At 33.8% G+C, this 23,597-nt stretch overlaps 1 protein-coding gene across 3 annotated transcripts; it reads left to right on the top strand.

Moving 5' to 3' along the window:
• The first annotated feature begins 120 nt into the window (after positions 1-120).
• Positions 121-16,046, top strand: LOC111791749 (ankyrin repeat-containing protein NPR4-like). Of its 3 annotated transcripts, XM_023673222.1 has the most exons (4): positions 121-454; positions 542-612; positions 851-1,384; positions 15,824-16,046. In XM_023673222.1, the coding sequence occupies exons 1-4, from the start codon at positions 142-144 to the stop codon at positions 16,013-16,015; spliced, it is 1,110 nt and encodes a 369-aa protein (XP_023528990.1). In that variant the 5' UTR covers positions 121-141; the 3' UTR covers positions 16,016-16,046. The 3 variants fall into 3 exon arrangements, with proteins under 3 accessions (XP_023528990.1, XP_023528988.1, XP_023528989.1); XM_023673220.1 differs by having other exon boundaries at positions 121-612; XM_023673221.1 differs by lacking the exon at positions 15,824-16,046 and having other exon boundaries at positions 121-612; positions 851-1,598.
• Positions 16,047-23,597: the final 7,551 nt, after the last annotated feature.

Raw genomic sequence — 23,597 nt, 5'->3', positions numbered from 1 at the left:
AGACCATAAGTTTGAATGTGTCAAAGTAAGATTATTGTACTACGCTTTACAAGACTTTCCCTTCTTTGATTTATATATTACTCTCATTTCATACAATCTGAAAGCAAGCAAGCAAGAGAGTGGGATTGAAATATAGTGAGAATGGAGCAAGATCTCAAACATCCCACGCCCTCTTTCAATGCTATTCCTGATGATGATGCACATAATCAAGAAATTAGAATTGTGATGCAGTCTGAGGTTGATGCCTTTCAACCAACGCCCCTCCACCTTGCTTCAAAAAATGGAGACATCGACACCGTTCGAGCTTTGTTGAAGAACAACACGGGTGCTTGCTTTGTTTACGATAACGATGGGTTCATTCCTCTCCATTATGCAGTAATTAATGGACAAGTCGACATCATGAAAGAGCTTATCAATGCAACACCACAATCTATTTGGATGAAGCTCAAAGATGGTCGAACTGTCTTGCATTTATGTGTAGAAAGTAACCATTTAGAGGGTCTAAAGCTGCTTATTGAAACATTTATGAATTGTCATGAAGGTTTCTTGAATACAACTGATGACGAGGGGAACACGATTTTGGATTTATCAATCAAACTCAGACAAAGTGAGGTAAGTAATAAACAAAAACTCCAAGGGTATAAAGATATTTGTCTCCCATTGCTGCTCACCATAGGGTATAGAGATATCTGTTTATTGCTCTTTCCATTTATTGTTATTTCCATATCTTTGTAATTTATTTGGTTATATAAATGATTATAAATAGAGATTTTTTACTCGTTTTAGCAAATATTCTTACCATTAAATGGATGTGCAATAAAAAAAAATTCTAACTTTTATTTTAATGCAGATGGTAGGATATTTACTCTCGCTCTCTGAAGTAAAAACTAGAGTAAGCACAACTTCAAATGTTAGAAAAAGAAGTCTAGAATCTCGAAATTCTAAAAAACAAAGACGAGAATCTGCATCATTTAGAATAGGGCGGTGGAAGGCATGGAGGAAGAAATTAAAATACAAAGGAGATTGGGTTCAAGAAGTGCAAGGGACAATGATGTTGGTGGCTACAGTAATCGCAACCGTGACTTTTCAAGCTGGGGTGAACCCTGCAGGCGGTGTTTGGCAAGAAGACACTCCAGACAGTGCTACTTTGAAAAATGGGACAATTCACCGAGCTGGAAGTGCAATTATGGCATACCGACTACCAGTACAACACTTAGTTTACTCAATGGCCAATGTGGTCTCGTTCATGGCCTCTGTAAGCGTGATTCTGCTAATCATCAGTCGAGTTCCACTAAAAAATAGAGTTTGTAGTTGGGTGTTAGTGTTGGCCATGTGTGCGGCAGTAGTGTTCTTAGCATTGGCCTTTCTACAAGGATTTATAATGGTTAACCTTGTCAGCAATTTTGCTATAGGATATGGATATTATTTAGCAGTATACTTTTTGTTCGGGTTGGTTGGATTAGTTGGTCTATTCCACGTAATTCGTTTTCTTGTTTGGGTGGTCAACGGCTTATGTAGCTGTTTCACCTCTAAGCTTAAAGCCCACGGCCCTTAAGTGTACCACACCTTAAATATTATATAAATTCAATCAAATTATTTCAATACTATATTTCATTCAATACCTAATATTGATTAATGTGTATGTTCTTATTTTGCTTCGAAATTTGTGTTTATAAAATGTACCTCATATTATAGATATCTAAAAAGATAACGATTATTATTCTCACAAGACTTACAAAACTGAAGTTTATATTTATGACTTCAAGTATGTACCGTAATAGAAAATACATATAATGCAAAAAGTATATTTTCTGAGCACAATCTACAGTTTACCATATATAATTATTTACTATACATAGTTGTTTACTATATACGTGACCTCCTTATAAACAAGGAGAAAACTCCCTAACCTAACAATTCTACTATTCGAGATTGATCTAGTCAACCAAGAATTGAATTATTAAACGACCATCAATATATTCACTGCACTAAACCAATTACGATTTTCCACAACCTCATGTTTCAATATCAACACATTTTGTGCAACATGTCTGCTAGATTATTTGCACCCTCTATCTTCTCTAAATACGTCACCTTCTTCCACGGACCTACAATTAAAATGATAACATCTTCTGATCTGTTTTGTCTTTGAATGATAGACTAGGTTATTTACCAACTGAATGAAACTTTGACTATCTATATTAAGAATCTTCTCAAGCTGTTTCTTGCCTAATGATCCACATCATCTCCTTTTCAACTTGAGCTATTGCTACATACTAACTATATGAAAGAGCAACACAATTTTGAAGCCTAGACATTAAACTCATCCCATCATCCATGGCTTGCTTCCACTTGGTTGTATCCTCCAACTATAGGGCCCCATCAAAAGACTCTGGCTCCCCTTCATCAGTCAGCAACAAATATTGTAATGAAGGTGAATACCTACTATGATGGTTTTGGATGCTTTTTCTCAACATTTGCTCAAGTGTCACTTGTTGATACAAAATAAGGTGTCTCAATCATGTCACAAATACTTCATGGTAGATGATAAGATTTTACCTAGATGTTTGTGTTTAGGTTTGCATGTTACAAAATAGTCTTGATCAAGCTAACTTGTGGAATAATCCGAATCGCAAATTTAGAATCAAGTTTTCTTTCCTCTTGATCTTAATCATCAAGGTAATTTGTTCCAAAACTTTCCCTTGGGTTGATTCCTTATCGTTTTTAGGTTTTTAGATAGTTCAGAAGATAGTTCAGATCTAAAGATTTTGTTCTTTAACAAGGTTGTTAGATCGAATTCCAAAAGTTTCGTAACATTTGGTATCAAAGCTTTAGATTCTAGGTCGGATATATGCTTTTGTTATCGTTTATTTCTTATTTTTCATTCCAAAATTTTCTTTTTCTTTTTCATCTATTCATAATGGGTCCAGAATCTAAAACAAAAAAGTGTCATTTTTGTTATTCTTTTCATATATATATATATATATATATATATTTTCTTCTTTTATGTTCTTATAAATCTTGTCTAAGAAAATCAGCCAAATCTATGTTTCATCAAGCACAAAGACATGAGAACCATGGTAATAATGATCCATTTTGGATAGCTTTTTAATAAAATTTTGATGGAATCAGTCAATCTATGAAATACATATCTAAATTACGTTAAGAGATGAATTTGCAAGACCAAGTAGGAGAGAGACGAATTGTACTATCCATGAATGTGATGCATGTGAGTGAGAACAAAGTATCCAGGAAGAATTTGTATTGGTCTATGGTAATAGTTTTCACTGTTAAAAACGTGAGGCAAGTAAAGTGATCATGTTATAGGGGATGTATGAGAATGTATGTCAAGGCCATTAGTGTTGGGTTTTATGTCCTAAAACTCATAGTTTGTAAACAAAGATATATTCTATTTTCAATAAAGTTATTATTGATGTTTATTGAGTAAAAAATTGTTATTGAATAAAGTGAACTTTACGATCGTTAATCTAAATCCAATAAACTAAGAACACTCTGGCTATAGTATGATTACTTGAACTATATGTAGAGACATAAGAGTGGATCAAGTTCAAGTATATAGTCAAAATGATCTATAGTATAAGGATAAGGCTGAGTACCTTATTCTGGGGACACTATGGATGCGGCCCACTTTTGTATATGATATAAACAATGCGATCACTAAATTGTGCATGTGGAGACATGTGAGTGGGGGCGTCCTATGCAATGAGTATTGCATAAGATCGGACCATGAAGAAAACCACTCTCACTTTATAAAGTCGTTTACTGTTGAGACTGATTTTCTTTTCATTCGATAACCTAGGTAACTCGGTTTTAATCCTGAGCTAACCATGAACTCCTGTTTATTCGGAATTATCCTTAGATTTGCATGGGTGAGAGTGGCTCTAGTTCGCCGACTCAACAGGCCTCCCATTTCAGGGGTAAGACTGGGTGAATGGCTGGGGACGTGGGGTGCAAGACGGAATTCACTCCTACCCACTTTTAGGGATAGAAGAAAGGTAGTTCCCTTAAGCACTGACTCCAGGTCTTGAACAAGGGGCCCCACCCTCTCATTGGCCTGAGAGGGATTCGGTTTACTGGTTGGACCACAAACCAATTGTTTATTAGAGGATCAGTGAGACATAAGGAACAAGAAGTAACTTCAGGGGTAAAACGGTAAATTGACCCAGCTCTAGTTACGAACAACCTGTGAAGGATCGACTTACTAATCATGGTTATATCAGATGGACAGAAATATATCTATAGTGAGGGGAGTGCAACTACTAGGCTATAGTGGAGTGTCCTAGTAGTTAACGAATGTTGGTTAACCAGGTTAATGAGTTTAATCGGTTAATCTTGAATCGTTGGAGCCCATGATCTATAGGTCCATTAGGTCCCTCTGCTAGCTCATATCGGACTAAACCATAGAACAGTGTGACGAGTGAGTTCGAAGTGTTCGAATTCAAATTAGGGAATATGCGTTACATATATACGATATATTTAACCGCAATTTTATTTTATTTACGAATTAAACGAAAAGAGAGAATCTGAGATATTTAAATAAGATTTAAATATCTTAATCAATTATGTGTCGGAATTGACTGGGATTGGCATTTGAATTAATATTAAATATTAATTAAATAGTTTAATTAATTATTTAATGTTACTTTAATTTGAAATTCATTATTCAAATTAATTGTTGAATTAAAATGAAGAAAGTCAAAATGTTGACTTTCATCTAATTAAAATGAAGAAAGTCAAAATGTTGACTTTCATCTAATGGAAAAATCATGTTAGTGGAATTTTGAGGTGTCAAAATTTGGTTTAACCAAACTTGCATGTTTGCCAAATAAACCCCACAAGTTTGAGTGGAATTTTGAGTGTCAAAATTTGGTTAACTCAAACATGCATGCTTGCCACATAATCTCAAACATTTGAGTGGAATTTTAAGTGTCAAGATTTGGTGATCTCAAGTTTGCATGAACATGCAAACTTGACTCTTTAAATAGAGTGATCATGATACTTGGAAGGGATTCTTCATCTTGATGAAAAACCTCTCACAAGCACTCTCTTTCACGTATACAAAATCCCTCCCAAGTTTAGTCACTCACCGGATTCCACAATCCCGTTCTAAGGCCGGAGAATAGTGGAGAAGACACTAGTGGTGGTTCGAAATCGGTTCGTGAGGCAAAAGGAGTTTGAACTACAAAAGGTTAGTATTTAAACTCATTAAGTTTTAATACTTATGAACATGCTAGTCATTTACAATAATTGATGTTCTAAAAGTGCCTAAGATCCAAATTGCTTCCGCATGTGTTATAGTAACACTATCAATTAGGTGCCAAATATAGATTTCGAATCCTAGGCATGAGGCGTAACAAACGGAATAAAAGCAGTACCTCTTCCAATAAGATGTGGTTCGAGGACGAACCAAGACGAAATATGTTGGGCATGTGACACCTGAGTAAAGAGTACATGAATGAACCGAGAACATATTTGAATGAGAGAGATCTTGAAGATAGGATATCTAAGAAACACTTAGAAGAATTGTACATGTCAGTGTCTATATAAATAAGGTGCATTTTTTCTTTTCGGTGACTAAATCATAGGAACTCCTAGGAATTTTTTTCGAATAGGTTCTCACACGACCATAATTATTTATATTTATGAATTTTTAAATTGATTGGATTCTAAATTTTCAAATATATTGAATTTTGTTTGGTGAAAGGGACATGGTTTGAATGTTCGTCCAAAGAAAAACTTTATTCAAGCCAAAATTTCTAGAGTACAATTAAAGTTCATATAGAGTCCAATGGATTTACCCATTTTATGTCCTAGGAAGAAAGAGGAATACCTTGACTTTGTGGCGCGACATTAATGGATGAAAAAGAGTGATTGTATAACAATGCTAAGGATTTTGGTATCTTTATTAATGGACGAAAACGAAGATATAAACTTTTATTTCATTTAAACTTGTTGTAAGATCTCACATCGATTGGAGAGGAGAACGAAACTCCCTATATAAGGTTATAGAAATCAGTCCCTAACAGACTCGTTTTAAAGCTTTAAGAGGAAGCTCAAAAGGGAAAGTCGAATGAGGACAATATGTGTTAGTGGTGGACTTCGACCATTAAACCTTTCTTAATTATCCTATCTCACTTGGAATTGGTCTCTGTTGATTCATGTATCTCTTTTTTATTTTTTGTACCGTAGATTTCACCTAACTAAAACTTAGAAATTAAAAGCAAAACCAACCTCCACGACTTTAATTCAAGAGGACCCAAATATGGTTTTGGTTAGTACATCAAAGACTTTTTCAAAACATGCATTTAGTTTTCATATCTAGACAAAGTGTACGCGTAGAAATGAATGCTCCTATTATGCCAATGTCCCAAAAAATAATAATAAAACAACCACTACACACTTACTTTGACAATTAAATGGGTGATGGGTGTAAAAACAAGNGAAGTGGGCGTTGGTCTTTGCTACAAAACGGAGGTCCCTCACTTCATTTTAACATCTCATTTGAACCGTTCGAGCTTGTCGGAGAGTATACTTTCTAATTGCTCAAGGTCAACATTTTAGCTGATCCAACTTGGGACTGATACGTTCAAACCCTTTCCTTCTAGTTTCAATTTTTTGAAAGCGTTTAATGTTAGTTGATTATCTTTTAGCTAGTTTTAAATTTTCGGAAGCTTTTAAAGTTAGTATGATTACCTAAATTTTTGGAGTCAATGTGAAGTATTTATGCATAATTAGGCTGAGCTATTTAAATTATTTTATACAAAACTAAGTGAGTTAATTCCCACGGTAGAATTCTAACTTAAGATTGCTGGACTCCGTAGGCTTAATTTAATTTGAGAGATCAATGTTAAGCTAGCATCAAGGAGTCGTAGTAGCTTCGACCTAAGCCAACCAAGTAAGAGCCATTACTATTGGCTCAGTTAGAAGACTTGTCTTAATATACGACAACTCGTGCCATGTGACCCTTGCATGTGTCATTTATGTTTTATGTTATATGATGATGTGATAATGTAACATGATAATGTGATAATGTTATATGATGATGTGATGACGTTATATGATGGTGTTATGACATTTTAAAATGATGTGATGATGTTGTATGATGATATTATATGATGACTTAATAACGTTAGATAATATGATTGATAATATTATATGATGATGTGATGATGTTATAGAATGATGTGATGATGTGATAATGTTATAGAATGATGTGATGATGTACATGATGTTGACATGATGATGATGATGCATAATAATAAGATGATGCGAGACATATGATGATAAAATAACTTAATATGATGATGTTCCAATTAAAGTGGTGCACGTATTAGATGTTATGATGCATTATGACTACGAGTTTTCAAAGACACAACCCTAGTTAATGTTAATGATGATGAATGTATGAAGGTCAATGCGCGCATGTTACTAGGGTAATGTTTGAACGTTGTATAGGATTGTGTCATCAAGATGATTTAAAGATGAAAACTATAGGGACCTCATGCATTTTGTGTGTTTATATACATCAGGATACTTCTCTATTTATGATGATGAGTATAGATGCCTATACTATGATTAAAAATGGTCATGACTCGCATGAAAATTAGGGGTCTGCTGACCTCTGACCGTCACTACGGGCAGTTACCTTGATTATGATGGGTCCAAGGGGTGCGAATCACTTGAGGACCCACGCTCACACGTGTGGGTCATGTGTAAGGAAGTTCTACACATTCAATTTTTTCCGAACTGGAGACCCCCTATGATGGTTTTTAAATGATAAGTCCTTAGATCATGAATTATATATGTTCACGTTCTCTGACCCCAACAGTGGGGTTACTTATTGAGTATTTTTTAAAATACTCAAGCCGTGTGCTACATCTTTTCAAGTAAAGGCAAGACATCCCTATACAGCTAATGACGATATCGCAATTCAAGACCATGACACATGCATAGGATAACTGTACTTGTTTTCTTAGACTTAGGTTAGAAGAGAGTCTTTTAATTTTAACATTATTTATTTATTTAGTTTTTTGTTGTATCATTTAAAAGATGTTTTCTAACACGTAAATCTATGACAATATTGTTTTATGATAAAATTTTAAATATTTAATTATACATACGAGTATAGATGCCGTGGCAACTCAAGTGTTTGGTGTTTATGGTATATTTGAACTTTGATTACTTTCACTTTAATGTGTTTATTTGAATCCAAATTCACCCAATAATTGTACTCATTTCATACAATCTGCAAGCAAGCAAGAGAGTGGAATTAAAATATAGTGAGAATGGAGCAGAATTTCAAACATCCCACGCCCTCTTTCAATGATATTCGTGATGATGCTGCTCAAAATCAAGAAATTAGAATTGTGTGCAGTCTGAGGTTGCCGCCTTTCAACCAACGCCCCTCCACCTTGCTTCCAAAAATGGAGACATCGAGACCGTTCGAGCTTTGTTGGAGAAGAACACGAGTGCTTGCTTGGTTTACGATAACAACGGGTTCATTCCTCTCCATTATGCTGTAATTAATGGACATGTCGACTTCATGAAAGATGATATGGAATCAACCCAAGAGAAAGTATGAAATGAATTACCTTGATGATCAAGATCAAGAGTAAAGAAAGTTTGTTTCTAAACTCGTGATTCGAACATATTCATTGAAGTATATTGTATGATTAATGTCTCTTAGTTCATATCAAAAGAGCTTATCAATGCAACACCATAATCTATTTGGATGAAGCTCAACGATGGTTGAACTGTTTTACATTTATGTGTAGAAAGTAACCATTTAGATGGCATAAAGCTGCTCATTGAAACATTTATGAATTGTCACGAAGGCTTCCTAAATACAACTAATGATGAACAAAGAGAGGTAAGTAATTAGAGATAACTCTTCATTATGCAATAAGAAACTTTTCCAAATTTTTTTTTTAATGTAAGATGGTAGGATATTTACTTTCGCTTTCTAAAGTAAAAATTAGAATAAGCACCGCTTCAAATGTTAGAAAAAGAAGTCTAGAATTTCGAAATTCGAAAAAACAAAGACCAGAATGTGCATCATTTAGAATAGGGCGGTGGAAGGCATGGAGGAAGAAATTGAAATACAAAGGAGATTGGTTCAAGAAGTGCAAGGGGGACAATGATGTCGGTGGCTATAGTGATCGCAATGGTGACTTTTCAAGCTGGGGTGAACTCTGCCGGCGGTTTTTGGCCACAAGACACGGAATACAATTCCAACAACTATGGAGATGATTATTATTATACGAGATAGAGTGCTACTTTGAAAAATGGGACAATTCTCCCTGCTAGAAGTGCTATTATGGCATCCCAATGACCAATAAACTACTTTATGTACTCAATTGCAAACGTGGTCTCGTTCATGGCCTCTGTGAGCCTGATTCTACTGATCATCAGTCGAGTTCCACTAAATAATAGGGTTTGTAGTTGGGTGTTAATGCTGTGCTGAAGTAGTGTTCTTCGCATTCGCATTTCTACACCGATTTGTAATGGTTAATCTCAAGTCTCTCAACAATTTTGATATAGCCTTTGGTTGGTTGGTCTATTCCACGTAAGTGTACCACACCTTAGATATTGTTGTTTACACACATTACTAGTATTATTATAATTATAAAGATATATTTTTCATATTTTTTTAAACTAATTAAAATGTATTTCTATATCAATATAAAATTACTCGTGCACTTTTCTTATTTTTAACTAAAACAAAATACTTACTACATAAAATGTCAATATACAAAATTATACTTTTGGTTCTTGAGATTTGAGTTTGGTATATTCGGGATTAGAACAACACAATTCACACATTACATTCGATTCAGATGAACACAAAAAAACAAGAGAGAAGATACAAAGAAAAATATTGATAGATATTTATATTAATAATTTCAAGTATGTATCATAATAGAGAATGCAAGAACACGCACGCATGCACATATACATACACACATACAAATATATATAATTCAATTTATAACTTTTCAAGATATAGTCATCTAGTATATATTGAACTATCTACCCTAAATAGTTTTACCAGATACAACCATTTACTATACACGGTTGTTTACTATATATGTCATTTGTCATATATAGCCTTATAATGTATAACCATTGAATAACCTATAAATATAACAATTCTCACCTTTGGAGTAGGCTGATCTAGTCAACCAATAATTTCATTCTCAAACGACCATCAATATCTTCATTGCGCAAGATCAATTAAGGTTTTGCACAACTTTAATTTTCCAACATCAACACATTTTGTCAACACGTGCTAGATTTTTTCACCCTCTATCTTCTCTAAACCCATCACCTTATTCCACTAACTTGCGAGTGAAATGATATCATCTTCTAATGTGTTTTTATCTTTGAATGATAAACCAGGTTCTTCACCAACTGAATGACACTTTGACTATCTGTATAAAGAATCATCTCGTTCTACTTCTTGCATAATAATTCTAGATGGTTTGTCATTCATGTCATCTCGTTTCCAACTTCAGCTATTGCAACGTACTAAGCCTTAGTAGATTAAAGAGCAACACAAATTTGAAAGTTAGATATCCAACTCATCCTGTTATCCATGACTTTCTCCCACTTAGTTGTATCCTTCAACTATAATATCTCATAAAAGAACTCTGGTTCTCATTCATTAGTCACAAATAGTGTATTGAAAGTGAATACATATCTGGCACTCGGATTGTTGTGAATGATCTTCTCACCATATGCTCATGTGTCACTTGTTCCACTTCTGGTTTCTTAGCAACAATCTTAGGAGTTTATTGAGTATCTGCTACAGCATCAGTACATGAATTTTTCTGCAACTCAGCCTCAACTCCACTTGTTTCATTGTCTCATAACCTTTCATTTTTTTATTCTTGTATAGGACATTTTCATCAAAAGTCACGTCCAATATCTTAGCATTTTTCAATTCTTGTCATCCCAAAACCTGTACTTAAACATGCTAGGACCATAGCCTATGGTAGAACTTCATAGCCTTAGCATCAAACTTGTCTCTCTTCTCTGAATCAACATACACAGTGCAACCAAAACTTGAGTTTTTTTTCTGTCAATATCTATTATCACAACTTGAACCCAAGGGTACTAATGACCCTAAATTAATCAAATAGGCTGCTGTATTTACCTCATCAACCCATAATGTCTTTGACAATCCAAAATAAAGTCTCATACTTCTAGCTCGCGTATTTAATGTTCTATTCATCCTTTCAGCAACACCATTTTGTTTTGCCTTACCGGAAATTGCCATCGTTAATCTGATTTCCTCAGTTGCACAAAATGTTTTGAATTTTGACTTTTCGTAATCTCATCCATTGTTAGACCTCACACATTTGATTTTCAAGTCAGCCTGATTTCCAATATCAACTTTCCACTTTTCAAGGTGGCAAACACATCTGACTTGTTTTTCAGGAAATAAACCCATTAGCTTTCTGCCGAATTCATCAATAAAGATGACGTAGAACTTTGATCCACTAAGTTTTGAAACTTAGTCGATCTGACTTGTGTTTTAAGAAATAAACTCATAGCTTTCTGCCAAATTCATTGATAAAGATGACGTAGAATTTTGATCCACTAAGTTTTGAAACTGGAGATGGTTCCAAAGCGTTTGTATGAACCATTTTCAATCGCACTTTCTTCGATTCTCTTGCAGCTTTTGTGAAGCTAACTTATTTTTGTGAAGCTAACTCGTTTTTGTTTGCCCATAACGCTATTCTCACAAAGACCCATGTCAAAGATTTCACGCCTTCTAAAATTACTTTTGCAGCCAACATCTTCATTCCTTTGACGTTTATATATCCAAGTCTTTTGTGCCGCAGACTTGAATTGAAAGAACTCTCAACAATAGCAATCATGCTTATACACCCTACATTGGTATATAATGTGATAAGGATCACGGTGTTCCAAATGTTTCAATTGGACCTATTACACGTTCCAAGGCCAAGAAGATTCAACAAGCATTCATTAGTCATCTACAAGATTGAATAGGCTCGATTCAACCATTACTTCATGTGTTACAAGCTCATTTGATTGATGAAGAGCCATTTGGAGGTTTAAAAGTGAATATTTGCACAATTGAAGAAGGGGATGAAGTTGCTATAAATTGTACTTGATTCATAAGTAGTTAGAAAACTTTATTTATTATTTTTAATTTCATAATTCTTGTAATGGGCAAAAGGGTGGAAGTTATGGGTGAAATTGACTTCTTCTCTTGTATAGATTTAAGGGGATCGGGATTAAATTATGACCACTAACTTCTCCCGTGGTCATTTCAAGAATTGAAAGTTTCTTTCATGGGGAGACTATAAATACCCATAGATTATTAAATAAAAAAGGTAATTCTGAAACAATGAAAGTGAGATCTCAAATTGAGACTTTAGCCCTTAGAAATACGAGCATCATCTTTCACACTTCTAAGTTTCATGCAATTTTTGTGGTAGATTGCATCTGACCATTCAATCAAGCCTTCTCAATTTCATGCAATTCTGGTGGTAGATTGCATCTCAGCATTCAATCAAGCCATCTGAGTTTCATGCAGATTGCATCTGAGCCATTCAATCAAGTCTTTTCTTGTGTAGTGACTCAATTTAGAAAAGGTTCCAAATCTTGATAATCTAATTCTAACCTTATCTCTTGCTTGATCCGAATTTTGTATAAGAAAATGTTAATTTCTTTTATTCAAAGGTTCTTGCTTCAACAAAAGCTTGGATCGTGGGGCTGAGGATAAGGGTTGCCTTATCAATTCCAAATTTTGTGTCGCGTGCTACCAACATAGCATCTTTCATAATCTTCCACGAACTTTTTTCAAACTCTACTGCATAACCTGTGTTATCCAACTGACCAAAAGAGATCAAATTATTCTTGAGACGAGGAATATATCTACCATCTTTTAATATCCACTAATTTCTTACGAGAATTTTTATGCAGACATCTCTATTTCCTAAAATCTCAAAGACTTTGTTGTCGGCAAGATACGTCTTCTCATTTGAAATTTCAAAACAGTTTCTTATTTGGAGAAGAATAAAGGGATGCACATAAATCCAAAATTTAGGATTCAATCGAGCTGTCCACAGTGAGGTTAAGAGCATCAACAATGTCTTTTGCTGAATTTATAGAACCATTATCATCCTCTAGTTTGTGATTCTGCTCTCTCTTTGGTTTGTACAATTTGTCCAAAATTGTCTTTTTTCTCCACAATTCCAACACGCTACGTTTCAATTGTTTGAACATTTTTTTCACTTATTTTATTTTCATCGGTCGTGTTTGTTTGGGCCCTTGATTTACTTCTTCCCCATTGGTCAACACTGAGAGCACTACTAGATCAATTCCCAATGTCTCGTTTGCGAATTCTTTCGTTAAGAACTACATTTCAAGTTTCATCGAACTTCAGTTTCTCATATCTCCGAGAACTACTCATCGTAGCAACAACAGTATCCCAAGACTTGAGTAAAGATGACATCACAATCAATACTTTAATGTCTATATATACATATATACACACTATAAGTTAGGTTTTTTTAAAAGGTACAAGGTTATTGAAACTTTTGAAATTCCGAATATAATTTTTATCTTTTTCAAAAAGCGTAAGTATATTAATGAAACTTTTAAAAGTCGATATTTTATTATTATTACTATTATTTATTTATTTATTTATTTATTAAGAAAAGCTTGGAATGTTGACAAATATGTTTTAGACAAAAATACAAAATTTAAAAGTAATTTTTTAAATTAATTTTGGTAATTAAAACTTTTGAATGTTGGTCCAAAGAAAACTCCAAATTTGTAGAATACAAATAAAGTTCATAAAAAATTGAATGCATTTAACCATTTTTCGTCCAAAACAAAAAGGGTAACACTTTATCTTTGTAACGTGGCATCGTGGACAGCAAGGAGTAGTTGCACCTAACTAATAATTATTAACTTAATAATTAGGTATTACCATACACATACTACATTCTTTTAATTATAATAATCTTGGTCACGTTTAGCTCTCCTCCCTTCCATATTCTAACCGAGTAGAACATTTAGATATTTTTACTTTCTTCTTATTATTTTTTTTATTGGGAGATCTCGGATTAGAGAGGAGAACAAAACATTCTTTATAAGCGTATGAAAACCTTTCCTAGGAGACCATTTTACAAACTTTGAAGGGAAGCCGGTAAGTAAAATCTAAAAAAGCACAACAATATCGGTTAGAAATGAGCTTAAGTTGTTACAATTGATATTAGAGTCAAACACCGAGCAATGTGCCAATGAGGAGATTGAGTTTGAAGGGGGTGGACACGAGACGATGTGCCAACAAGGATGATGGACCTTAAAGAGGGGTGGATTGTGGAGAGTCCCAGATCAATTAGAGAAGAGTGCCAACCATCATGCTGAATTTCGAAAGGGATAGATTGTGAGATCTTTTTGTAATGTATTAATTCTAACTTGATAAGAAACGTGCGGCTTTGAATGGGTCAACGTAGACCATAAGTTTGAATGGGTCAAAGATAGCTTGCGAAAGTGGAACCTCAATTATTGTACTACGCTTTACAAGACTCTCCCTTCTTTGATTTATATATTACTCTCATTTCATACAATCTGAAAGCAAGCAAGCAAGAGAGTGGGATGACAATACAGTGAGTATGGAGCAGAACCTCAAACATCCCACGCCCTCTTTCAATGCTATTCCTGATGATGCAGCACAAAATCAAGAGATTAGAATTGTGATGCAGTCTGAGGTTGACGCCTTTCAACCAACGCCCCTCCATCTTGCTTCAAAAAATGGAGACATCGACACCGTTCGAGCTTTGTTGGAGAACAACACGAGTGCTTGCTTGGTTTATGATAACGATGGGTTCATTCCTCTCCATTATGCAGTAATCAATAGACAAGTCGACATTATGAAAGAGCTTATCAATGCAAGGCCACAATCTATTTGGATGAAGCTCAACGATGGTCGTACTATTTTACATTTATGTGTAGAAAGTGACCATTTAGAGGGTATAAAGCTGCTTATTGAAACGTTTATGAATCGGCATGAAGGCTTCCTAAACACAACTGATGACAATGGAAATACTATTTTGGATCTATCAATGACACTCCAAAAAAAGTGAGGTAAGTAATGAGAAAAAATTTTAAATGAATTTTTAGCCAATTAAAAACTTTTCTAATTTTTTTTTTAATATGCAGATAGTAGGATATTTACTCTCGCTCTCTGAGGTCAAAACTAAAATAAGCACTACAAACATTATAGCTTCACATGTTAGAAAAAGAAGTCTAGCATCTCGAAATTCCAAAGAACAATTCCAAAGAACAGAGACAAGAATGTGCATCATTTAGAATAGGGCGGTGGAAGACATGGAGGAAGAAATTGAAATACAAAGGAGATTGGGTTCAAGAAGTGCAAGGGACAATGATGTTGGTGGCTACAGTGATCGCAACCGTGACTTTTCAAGCCGGGGTGAACCCTGCAGGTGGTGTTTGGCAACAAGACACGGAATACAATTCCAACAACTATGAAGAGGAATATTATTATATGAGCTCGAGTGCAACTTTGAAAAATGGGACAATTCTCCCAGCTGGAACTGCAATTATGGCATACAGACGACCAGTACAGTACTTGATTTACTCAATGGCAAACGTGGTCTCGTTCATGGCCTCTGTGGGCGTGATTCTGCTAATCATCAGTCGAGTTCCACTAAAAAATAGGGTTTGTAGTTGGGTGTTAGTGTTGGCCATGTGTGCGGCAGTAGTGTTCTTAGCATTGGCCTTTCTACGAGGATTTATAATGGTTAACCTCAAGCCTCTCAACGATCTTCCTGCAGCCATTGGATATTATTTCGCATTATACTTTTTGTTCGGGTTGGTCGGGTTGGTTGGTCTAATCCATTTAATTCGTTTTCTTGTTTGGGTGGTCAACAGCTTATTATGTTGTTTCACCTCTAAGTTTAAAGCCCACAGCTTTAAATGTATCGTATCTTAAATATTATATAAATTCAATCAAATTATTTTAATATTTAAGGTACGATACATTTTATATCGAAGTTTTGTGTGAAAAGATAATGATTATTATTCTCACTGAGGCTTACAAAACTAAAATTGCCCTAACTCAATTTTCGGAATCTCGAAAATCGAATTGAGACTAAAAAGATGAAAGCGAAAATAAATAAAATTAAAAATAAAATAAAATAGAAGAAAATTCCAATAAAATTTAAAAGAAGAAAACGAATTCAACTGACACCAAAATAAAATAAAAATATTATACATGGAAAATACAAATATAAAAGAAAATACAAAAGACTCCCAACGTGAAAACGGACTGACGCTCCAGAACAACACCCTTCTGTGACAGTGCAGCTCTCAAACACCTCCCCACCTCAACCGATACCTGAAAAAGAAAGGGAAAAACGGAGTGAGTATAAAAATATAAGACTTCCAATAAAATCTGAAAAGTTCGACTTTAAGAGAAAAAATTAAGTTCTAAATTTCTCGTTGGGACTCGGGTGATACAAAAACTTTGAATGATATCACCAATAAAATAAAGTGAAGCCTTTAGATTCAACTTGCTTTGCAAATCTTGTCCTTCAATTTGCTTTGATGTAGAATTTTTTTTTTTTTTTTTTTTTACATTGCTACAAGGTATAGCTGACTTTTTATGTGTTTCCTTTTTTGTTCCTAATAGTAGAGGCTAGTACAATGATGGTTTTGGATAATTTTTTTTCTAACACTTGCTTAAGTGTCGCTTGTTGGTACGAAATAAGGTGTCTTTAATCATGCCACAAAGACTTTAAGGTAGATGATAAGATTGTAACAGGATTTAAGGAGGTTTCATGGTATTTTTCAATTTTAATGTATTACTTTTAAGCTTTTAAGTTACAACGAGTTAGTTGTAAGTATGGTATTAATGGGCATGAGAGTTACCTCCTTTAAATTGACCTTAGGTTAATTTAAGGTTTATTTTTAAGGCTATAAGTAAATAGTTTTACGAGATATGACAATTTACTACACAGTTATTTAGTATATATGTCATTTGTCATATATAGCTTTATTATGTATAACCATTGAGCAACATATAAATGTAACAATTCTCTCGTTTGGAGACTGATCTAGTCAACTAAGAATTTCATTTTCAAATGACCATCAATATCTTCATTGCACAAGACCAATTAAGGTTTTGCACAACCTCAATTTTCCAACATCAACACATTTTGTCAACATGTCTACTGGATTATTTGCACCCTATATCTTCTCTAAACACATCACCTTCTTCCATGGACCTGCGAGTAAAATGATAACATCTTATGATGTGTTTTTCTTTGAAGGATAAATCAGGTTCTTCACCAACTGAATGACACTTTAACTATCTACATTAAGAATATTTTCATGTTGCTTCTTGCCTAATTCTTCTAGATAATCTATTATCCACATCATCTTCTTTTCAACTTTGCCACATACTAACCTTCAGTATACGAAAGAACAACACAATTTTGAAGCCTAGACATCAAACTCATCCCATCATCCATGACTTGCTTCCACTTGGTTGTATCCTCCAACTCTAGTACCCCATCAAAGGACTCTTGTTCCCTTTCATCAATCAGCAACAAATATTTTAATGAAGGTGAATACCTATCCAGTACTCTGATAATTTTGGATGATTTTTCTCAACATTTGCTTAGGTGTCACTTGTTGATACGAAATAAGGTCTCTCAATCATGCCACAAAGACTTCATGCTAGATGATAAGATTGTACCATACATGTTTGGATTTAGGGAGGTTTTGATATGAACCGAGAGACATCACTCATACAATATGCTTCAATGAAGATGTGAAGAAAATATTGTTGAAACTATCAAAAGATATTTCAATTCATGCCACATTGAAGAAGAATGAAGTTTCATGTTATAAATTTTGGGTGGATTACAATTTAGAGTAATTTAAAGTTATTGTATTTCATTAATGTATTTTAAGAATTTTATTTACGGTTACAATTACATAATGGTTAATTATGGCCATTAAGTATGAATGTTACAACTCTTGGAATGTCTCTAATAGTTTCAGTTTTATTTTGAGACTATATAGAGCCATGTATGTTGTATTTGCAAGTAGACTTGGAAAATATAGTAGTTTTATTTTGAGACTATATAGAGCCATGTATGTTGTATTTGCAAGTAGACTTGGAAAATATAGTAAAAGGAGCATTTGTGCTTTTCTTTGGCCAATGACTAAGTTTCTTTTCAATTCTATGTAGTTTAGGTTGCATGTAGAATCATTCAAGTTCGACATGATCAATCTTGCTTGTGGAGTGATTCAAATCTCAAACAAATGTTCTTGCGTTGAGATATTTGATCAACAAGAACCATTCAAGCTAGACATGATCGATCTTGCTTGTGGAGTGATTCGAATCTCAAACAATGTTCTTGTCTTGAGATATTAAATCAACAAGGTAATCCGAATCTTACTCACCTTGTAGTGATTTCCACGTATCAGGTTTCATTGTATTTTTCAATTTTAATGTATTATTTTTAAGGTTTTAAGTTACAATTAGTTAGTGGTAATTATGGTATTGATGGGAATGAGAGTTACCACCTTTCAATTGATCATAGGTTAATTTAAGGTTTATTTTAAGGCTATAAATAATCATTCACGTTGTTGCTTTAGGATGAATTTAAGTTTTCATATTATGCTTCTTAAGCCATGGGCTTGTTTCTTTGTATTTCTTATGTTTAGGTTTGTATACTATAGTCATTCAAGTAGTCTTGATCAAGCTATCTTGTGGAGTAATTCGAATCACAAGTTTAGAAACTATTTTTTTTATTCTTGATTTTGATCATCAGTTGATCATCAAGGTAATTTGTTCCAAAACTTTCCTGTGGGTTGATTCCTTATCGTTTTTAAGGATCTTGAATAATTAAGATATAAAGATTTTATTCTTTAATAACGTTATTGGATTGAATTTCAAAATTTTCGTAACATTTAGTATCAAAGTTTTAGATTCTAGGTAGGATATATGTTTCTATTATTGTTTATTTCTTATTTTTCATTAAGAAATTTTCTTATTCTTTTTCATCTCTTCATTTTGTGTCAATCATCTAAAACAAAAAAGTGTAATTTTTGTTATTCTTTTCATATATATATATATATATATATATATTGGTCTATTATGTTCTTATAAATCTTGTCTTGTTCTAAACTTTGTATTTTATAAAATCTTGAAACATAAAGGAAAGTATATGTACTTTGGCAAAGAATGCAAATAGACAAGAAAATGAATTTTTCCACCCATCTTTATCAAAGTAAATCAGTCAAATCTATAGGTGAGAATCTCGGTAATAATGATCCATTTTGAATAGCTTTCAATAAAAATTTAATGGAATCCATCGATTTATAAAATACATGTCTAAATTACGTCTAGAGATGAATTTATAGGATTAAGTAAGATTGAGACAAATTGTACAATCCATTAAAAAAGAGGAAGATTGTCTTATAGGCGAGACAATGCTTCAAATGATGAAATTGTTACTGATGATGTGAAGACGAGCAAAGACAATATGCAAATATATGTTGCTCCATGTTCATTAGAGACAAAAGGAGAAAGAAGGTGAGGAAGAAATCTTTAACACGTCTGTATAGAGATTAAAGAGAAGGAGGGTTATGTTACTAGAATCTATGAAGAGAACAATATTTTGTATATGAAATGACAAATACACAATCACATCAGCTCACATTTAGGATTTTTATGCTAAAAATAGGTAGACTGGATAGCTATGAAAGATTGGATAGACTTAAAAGAATTGAATGGATATAACATCTTGAGGATAGTTCATAGTTGTGACACTGAGTAAATGAGGGATACATGAATGAAGAGATACTACATCTGAATGAGAGGAATCTTGACGATAGGATAGCTAAGAAAAACTTAAAAGAATTGAGCGTGCACATGACCTATACTAATAATGTGCACCTTCCTTTTCGGTGGTTTAATCTTAGGAACTCTATGGTTAAGCATGCTTTACTTGGAGCAATTCATTTTATGTTGGGTGACCTTCTAGAATTTTCCTGAGATGCATGTGAGTGAGAACAAAGCATGCGAGAATAATTTATATTGGTCTGTGATAATAGTATTCACTCTTAAAAGTAAGTAAAGTAACTATGTCATAGGGGATGTATGAGAATGTCAATGCCCATTAGGTACCAAATATGGATTTCGAATCCTAAGCATGAGGACGTAACAAATGGAATAAAAGCAGTACCTCTTTCAATAAGAAGTGGTTTGGGGACGAACCAAGGCGGAATATGTTGGGCATGTGACACATGAGTAAAGGAATGGTACATGAATGAACCATGACGATTTTGATGATAGGATATCTAAGAAAAGCTTAAAAGAATTGTACAAGTTAGTGTCTATATAAACAAGGTGCACTTTCTTTTTCGGTGACTAAATCATAGGAACTCCTAAGAATTTTCCTCGCATAGGTTCCCACACGACCATAATTATTTATATTTATGAATTTTTAAATTAATTGGATTCTAAATATTCAAATATATTGAATTTTGTTTGGTGAAAGGGACATGGTTTGAATGTTCGTCCAAAGAAAAACTTTATTCAATCCAAATTTTCTTGAGTACAATTAAAGTTCATAAAAAGTCCAATGCATTTACCCATTTTGCGTCCGAGGAAGAAAGAGGAATACCTTGACTTTGTGGCGCAGACATTAATGGATGAAAAAGAGTGATTGTGTAACAATTCATCCCAAGGAAATTTATTCATAATGATGTCGAGTCACGATGATTACATAACATTTACGTTAATATGATGATCTTTTTTATATTAAGCAAGTTATATGATGATGAGTGTCATATTGCATCATATCATTAGATCGACATAAGACACAACCCTAAGAGCATGAAAATGATATTAATATAAATATTCACGAGCATGTGTTACTTAATGTAACAAAGAGATGAGACTAGAGGGTTGTGTCAGAAGAGATGATAAGATGGACATTAGAGGGACCTCATGCATATTGTATGTTCATAATCATAGGATACTTTCCCTAGAGATGATGAGTGCGGACGCGCACAGTATGACGAGCAGGGTGTTCATGAGGAGCATGACATCTCCGAACGTCACTACAGATTAGCTTGACCAGAGGGTCTAGGGTGTGCGAGCGTCATGGGGATTCACACTCGCACGTGTGGGTTGTGTGTAGGGAAGTACTGCACATCCAATTTGTCCGAGACTAGAGGCCACCCTTAGATGAGCTAGAGATAGGTCCCTAAATCATGATTGTATGTGTTTGCAGTTGCATGGCCCTCTATACTGGGTCACTTACTGAGTATTCTTCGAAATACTCAGGCCGTATGCCACATCATTTTTCATGTAAAGGCAAGGCGCACTTGTATGGACGATGGTGGCATCGCGAGTAGAGACTGTAGCACGTGCACGCGCTAGACTTATATTTAAATTCCTAATCTTAGGTTAGAATGGGTTGTTTTGCCTTTCATTGTTTTAAATTATTTTGAATTTGTCTTTATTTTCTCTCAATTTTAGTGTTTTGTATTTAAACACGTAAGACCATGATTGTGTTTTCCAAAGAAGAGGATGTTTTAAATATTTTTTGACATTTATACTATATGATGTTCTCTTTTAAAAGTTATATTTTTGTATTAGAGATGAGCATGAGATGTTAGTAACGACTCTGAGTATATAGAAATTTAGGGTCGTTATAAATTTAGATTGACACGACATTAACGGATGGAATGGAAAAGAGTGATTGTATTATAATTCATGTCAAGGATTTGGATAAGTATTCAAGATCGAGATTCAGTACCTCCGACATTTTTTTATATTCCTTACGACATGATCATGCTACTTATTCCTCACTTCTAAGAATACAGATTATACACACAAACCAACACGAGTTTTTTCAGCATGCTTTGCGACATGATCATGTTATTTATTTATCGTTTCTAAGATTGAAGATGAAGAGTTTTTTCAGCATGCTTTGCTGACATGATCATGTTATTTATTCATCGTTTCTAAAATTGAAGATGAAGAGTTTTTTCAACATGCTTTGCGACATGATTATGTTACTTATTCATCATTTCTAAGATTGAAGACGACGAATTTTTTCAACATGCTTTGTAACATGATCATGTTACTTATTCACGTTTCTAAGATTAAAGATGACCTATTCCCACAACCCAACACAAGTCATTTTATCATGCTTTGTTCTCACTCTTTCATGTATCTTAGAAATTTTTTGAAAAGGTCACCCAACATAAATTTACTCCGAACAAAACATGCTTATATTAATTAAAAAAACATAACTAGGAAACCCTAAATACATGTTTCTTTCTGTGTATACTCGAGTATATACAATTACTAAAAATAAGCCCCCACCAGCTAGAACATTTTTTAGAAAATAAAATCCAATAAACTCTAAGGAAATATATCTCAATTTATTTATATTTATGAATTTTTAAATTTATTGGATTCTAGATTTTCAAATATATTGAATTTTATTTGGTGAAAGGGACGTGGTTTGAATGTTCGTCCAAAGAAAAACTTTATTCTACCCCAAATTTTTAGATTACAATTCATTGAATTAATTTGAGAGAATCAATGACATTAAAGTTAAGACATAAAAGGTTCATAATTAAAATGCATAGGAAAATTTGAAGTTTGAATAATGGGGAAGAAATTAAAAGCAAAACCAACCTCCACGACTTTGATTCAAGAGGACCCAAATATGGTTTTGGCCGTAATTCTGATTTATTGGCAAAGAGGCGAAGAAATGGATTCATCATTCAATTTGAATCACTTCAAGAACGAGAAAAAGAACTACCACCCCCTTCCGGTATTTCGATTGAAATACCCATAAATGGTATTTTTCGTAGAAATAGTATTCTTGCTTATTTCGATGATCCTCAATACAGAAGAAATAGTTCAGGAATTACTAAATATGGGACTATAGGGATGCATTCAATCCTCAAAAAAGAGGATTTGATTGAGTATCGAGGAGTCAAAGACTTTAAGCCAAAATACCAAATGCAAATGAAAGTGGATCCATTTTTTTTCATTCCCGAGGAAGTGCATATTTTACCTGAATCTTCTTCCATAATGGTACGGAACAATAGTATCATTGGAGTAGCTACACGACTAACTTTAAGTATAAGAAGCCGAGTAGGCGGATTGGTCCGAGTGGAGAAAAAAAAACAAAGGATTGAACTCAAAATATTTTCTGGAGATATACATTTTCCTGGAGAGATGGATAAGATATCCCGACACAATGGCATGTTGATACCACCTGAAAAAGTAAAAAAAAATTCTAAGAAATCAAAAAAATTGAAAAATTGGATTTATGTCCAGTGGATCACACCTACCAAGAAAAAGTATTTTGTTTTTGTTCGACCTGTAATCATATATGAACTAGCCGACGGTATAAATTTAGTAACACTTTTCCCACAGGATCTATTGCAAGAAAGGGATAATCTGGAGCTTAGAGTTATCAATTATATCCTTTATGGAAATGGAAAACCAATTCGGGGAATTTCTGGCACAA

Source organism: Cucurbita pepo, chromosome LG03, assembly GCF_002806865.2.
Source record: "Cucurbita pepo subsp. pepo cultivar mu-cu-16 chromosome LG03, ASM280686v2, whole genome shotgun sequence".
Lineage (NCBI taxonomy): Eukaryota > Viridiplantae > Streptophyta > Magnoliopsida > Cucurbitales > Cucurbitaceae > Cucurbita > Cucurbita pepo.
The sequence above is the reverse complement of the archived record's forward strand: the minus strand, read 5'-3'. Positions and strand labels throughout refer to the sequence as shown.

Excerpts from the sequence above, each read along its gene's own strand:
- LOC111791749 (XM_023673220.1), top strand. The coding sequence starts at position 142 with ATGGAGCAAGATCTCAAACATCCCACGCCCTCTTTCAATGCTATTCCT. Across the intron at positions 613-850 it reads TCAAACTCAGACAAAGTGAG|ATGGTAGGATATTTACTCTC; the intron begins GTAAGTAATAAA and ends ATTTTAATGCAG. Across the intron at positions 1,385-15,823 it reads TTCTACAAGGATTTATAATG|GTTAACCTCAAGCCTCTCAA; the intron begins GTTAACCTTGTC and ends GGATTTATAATG.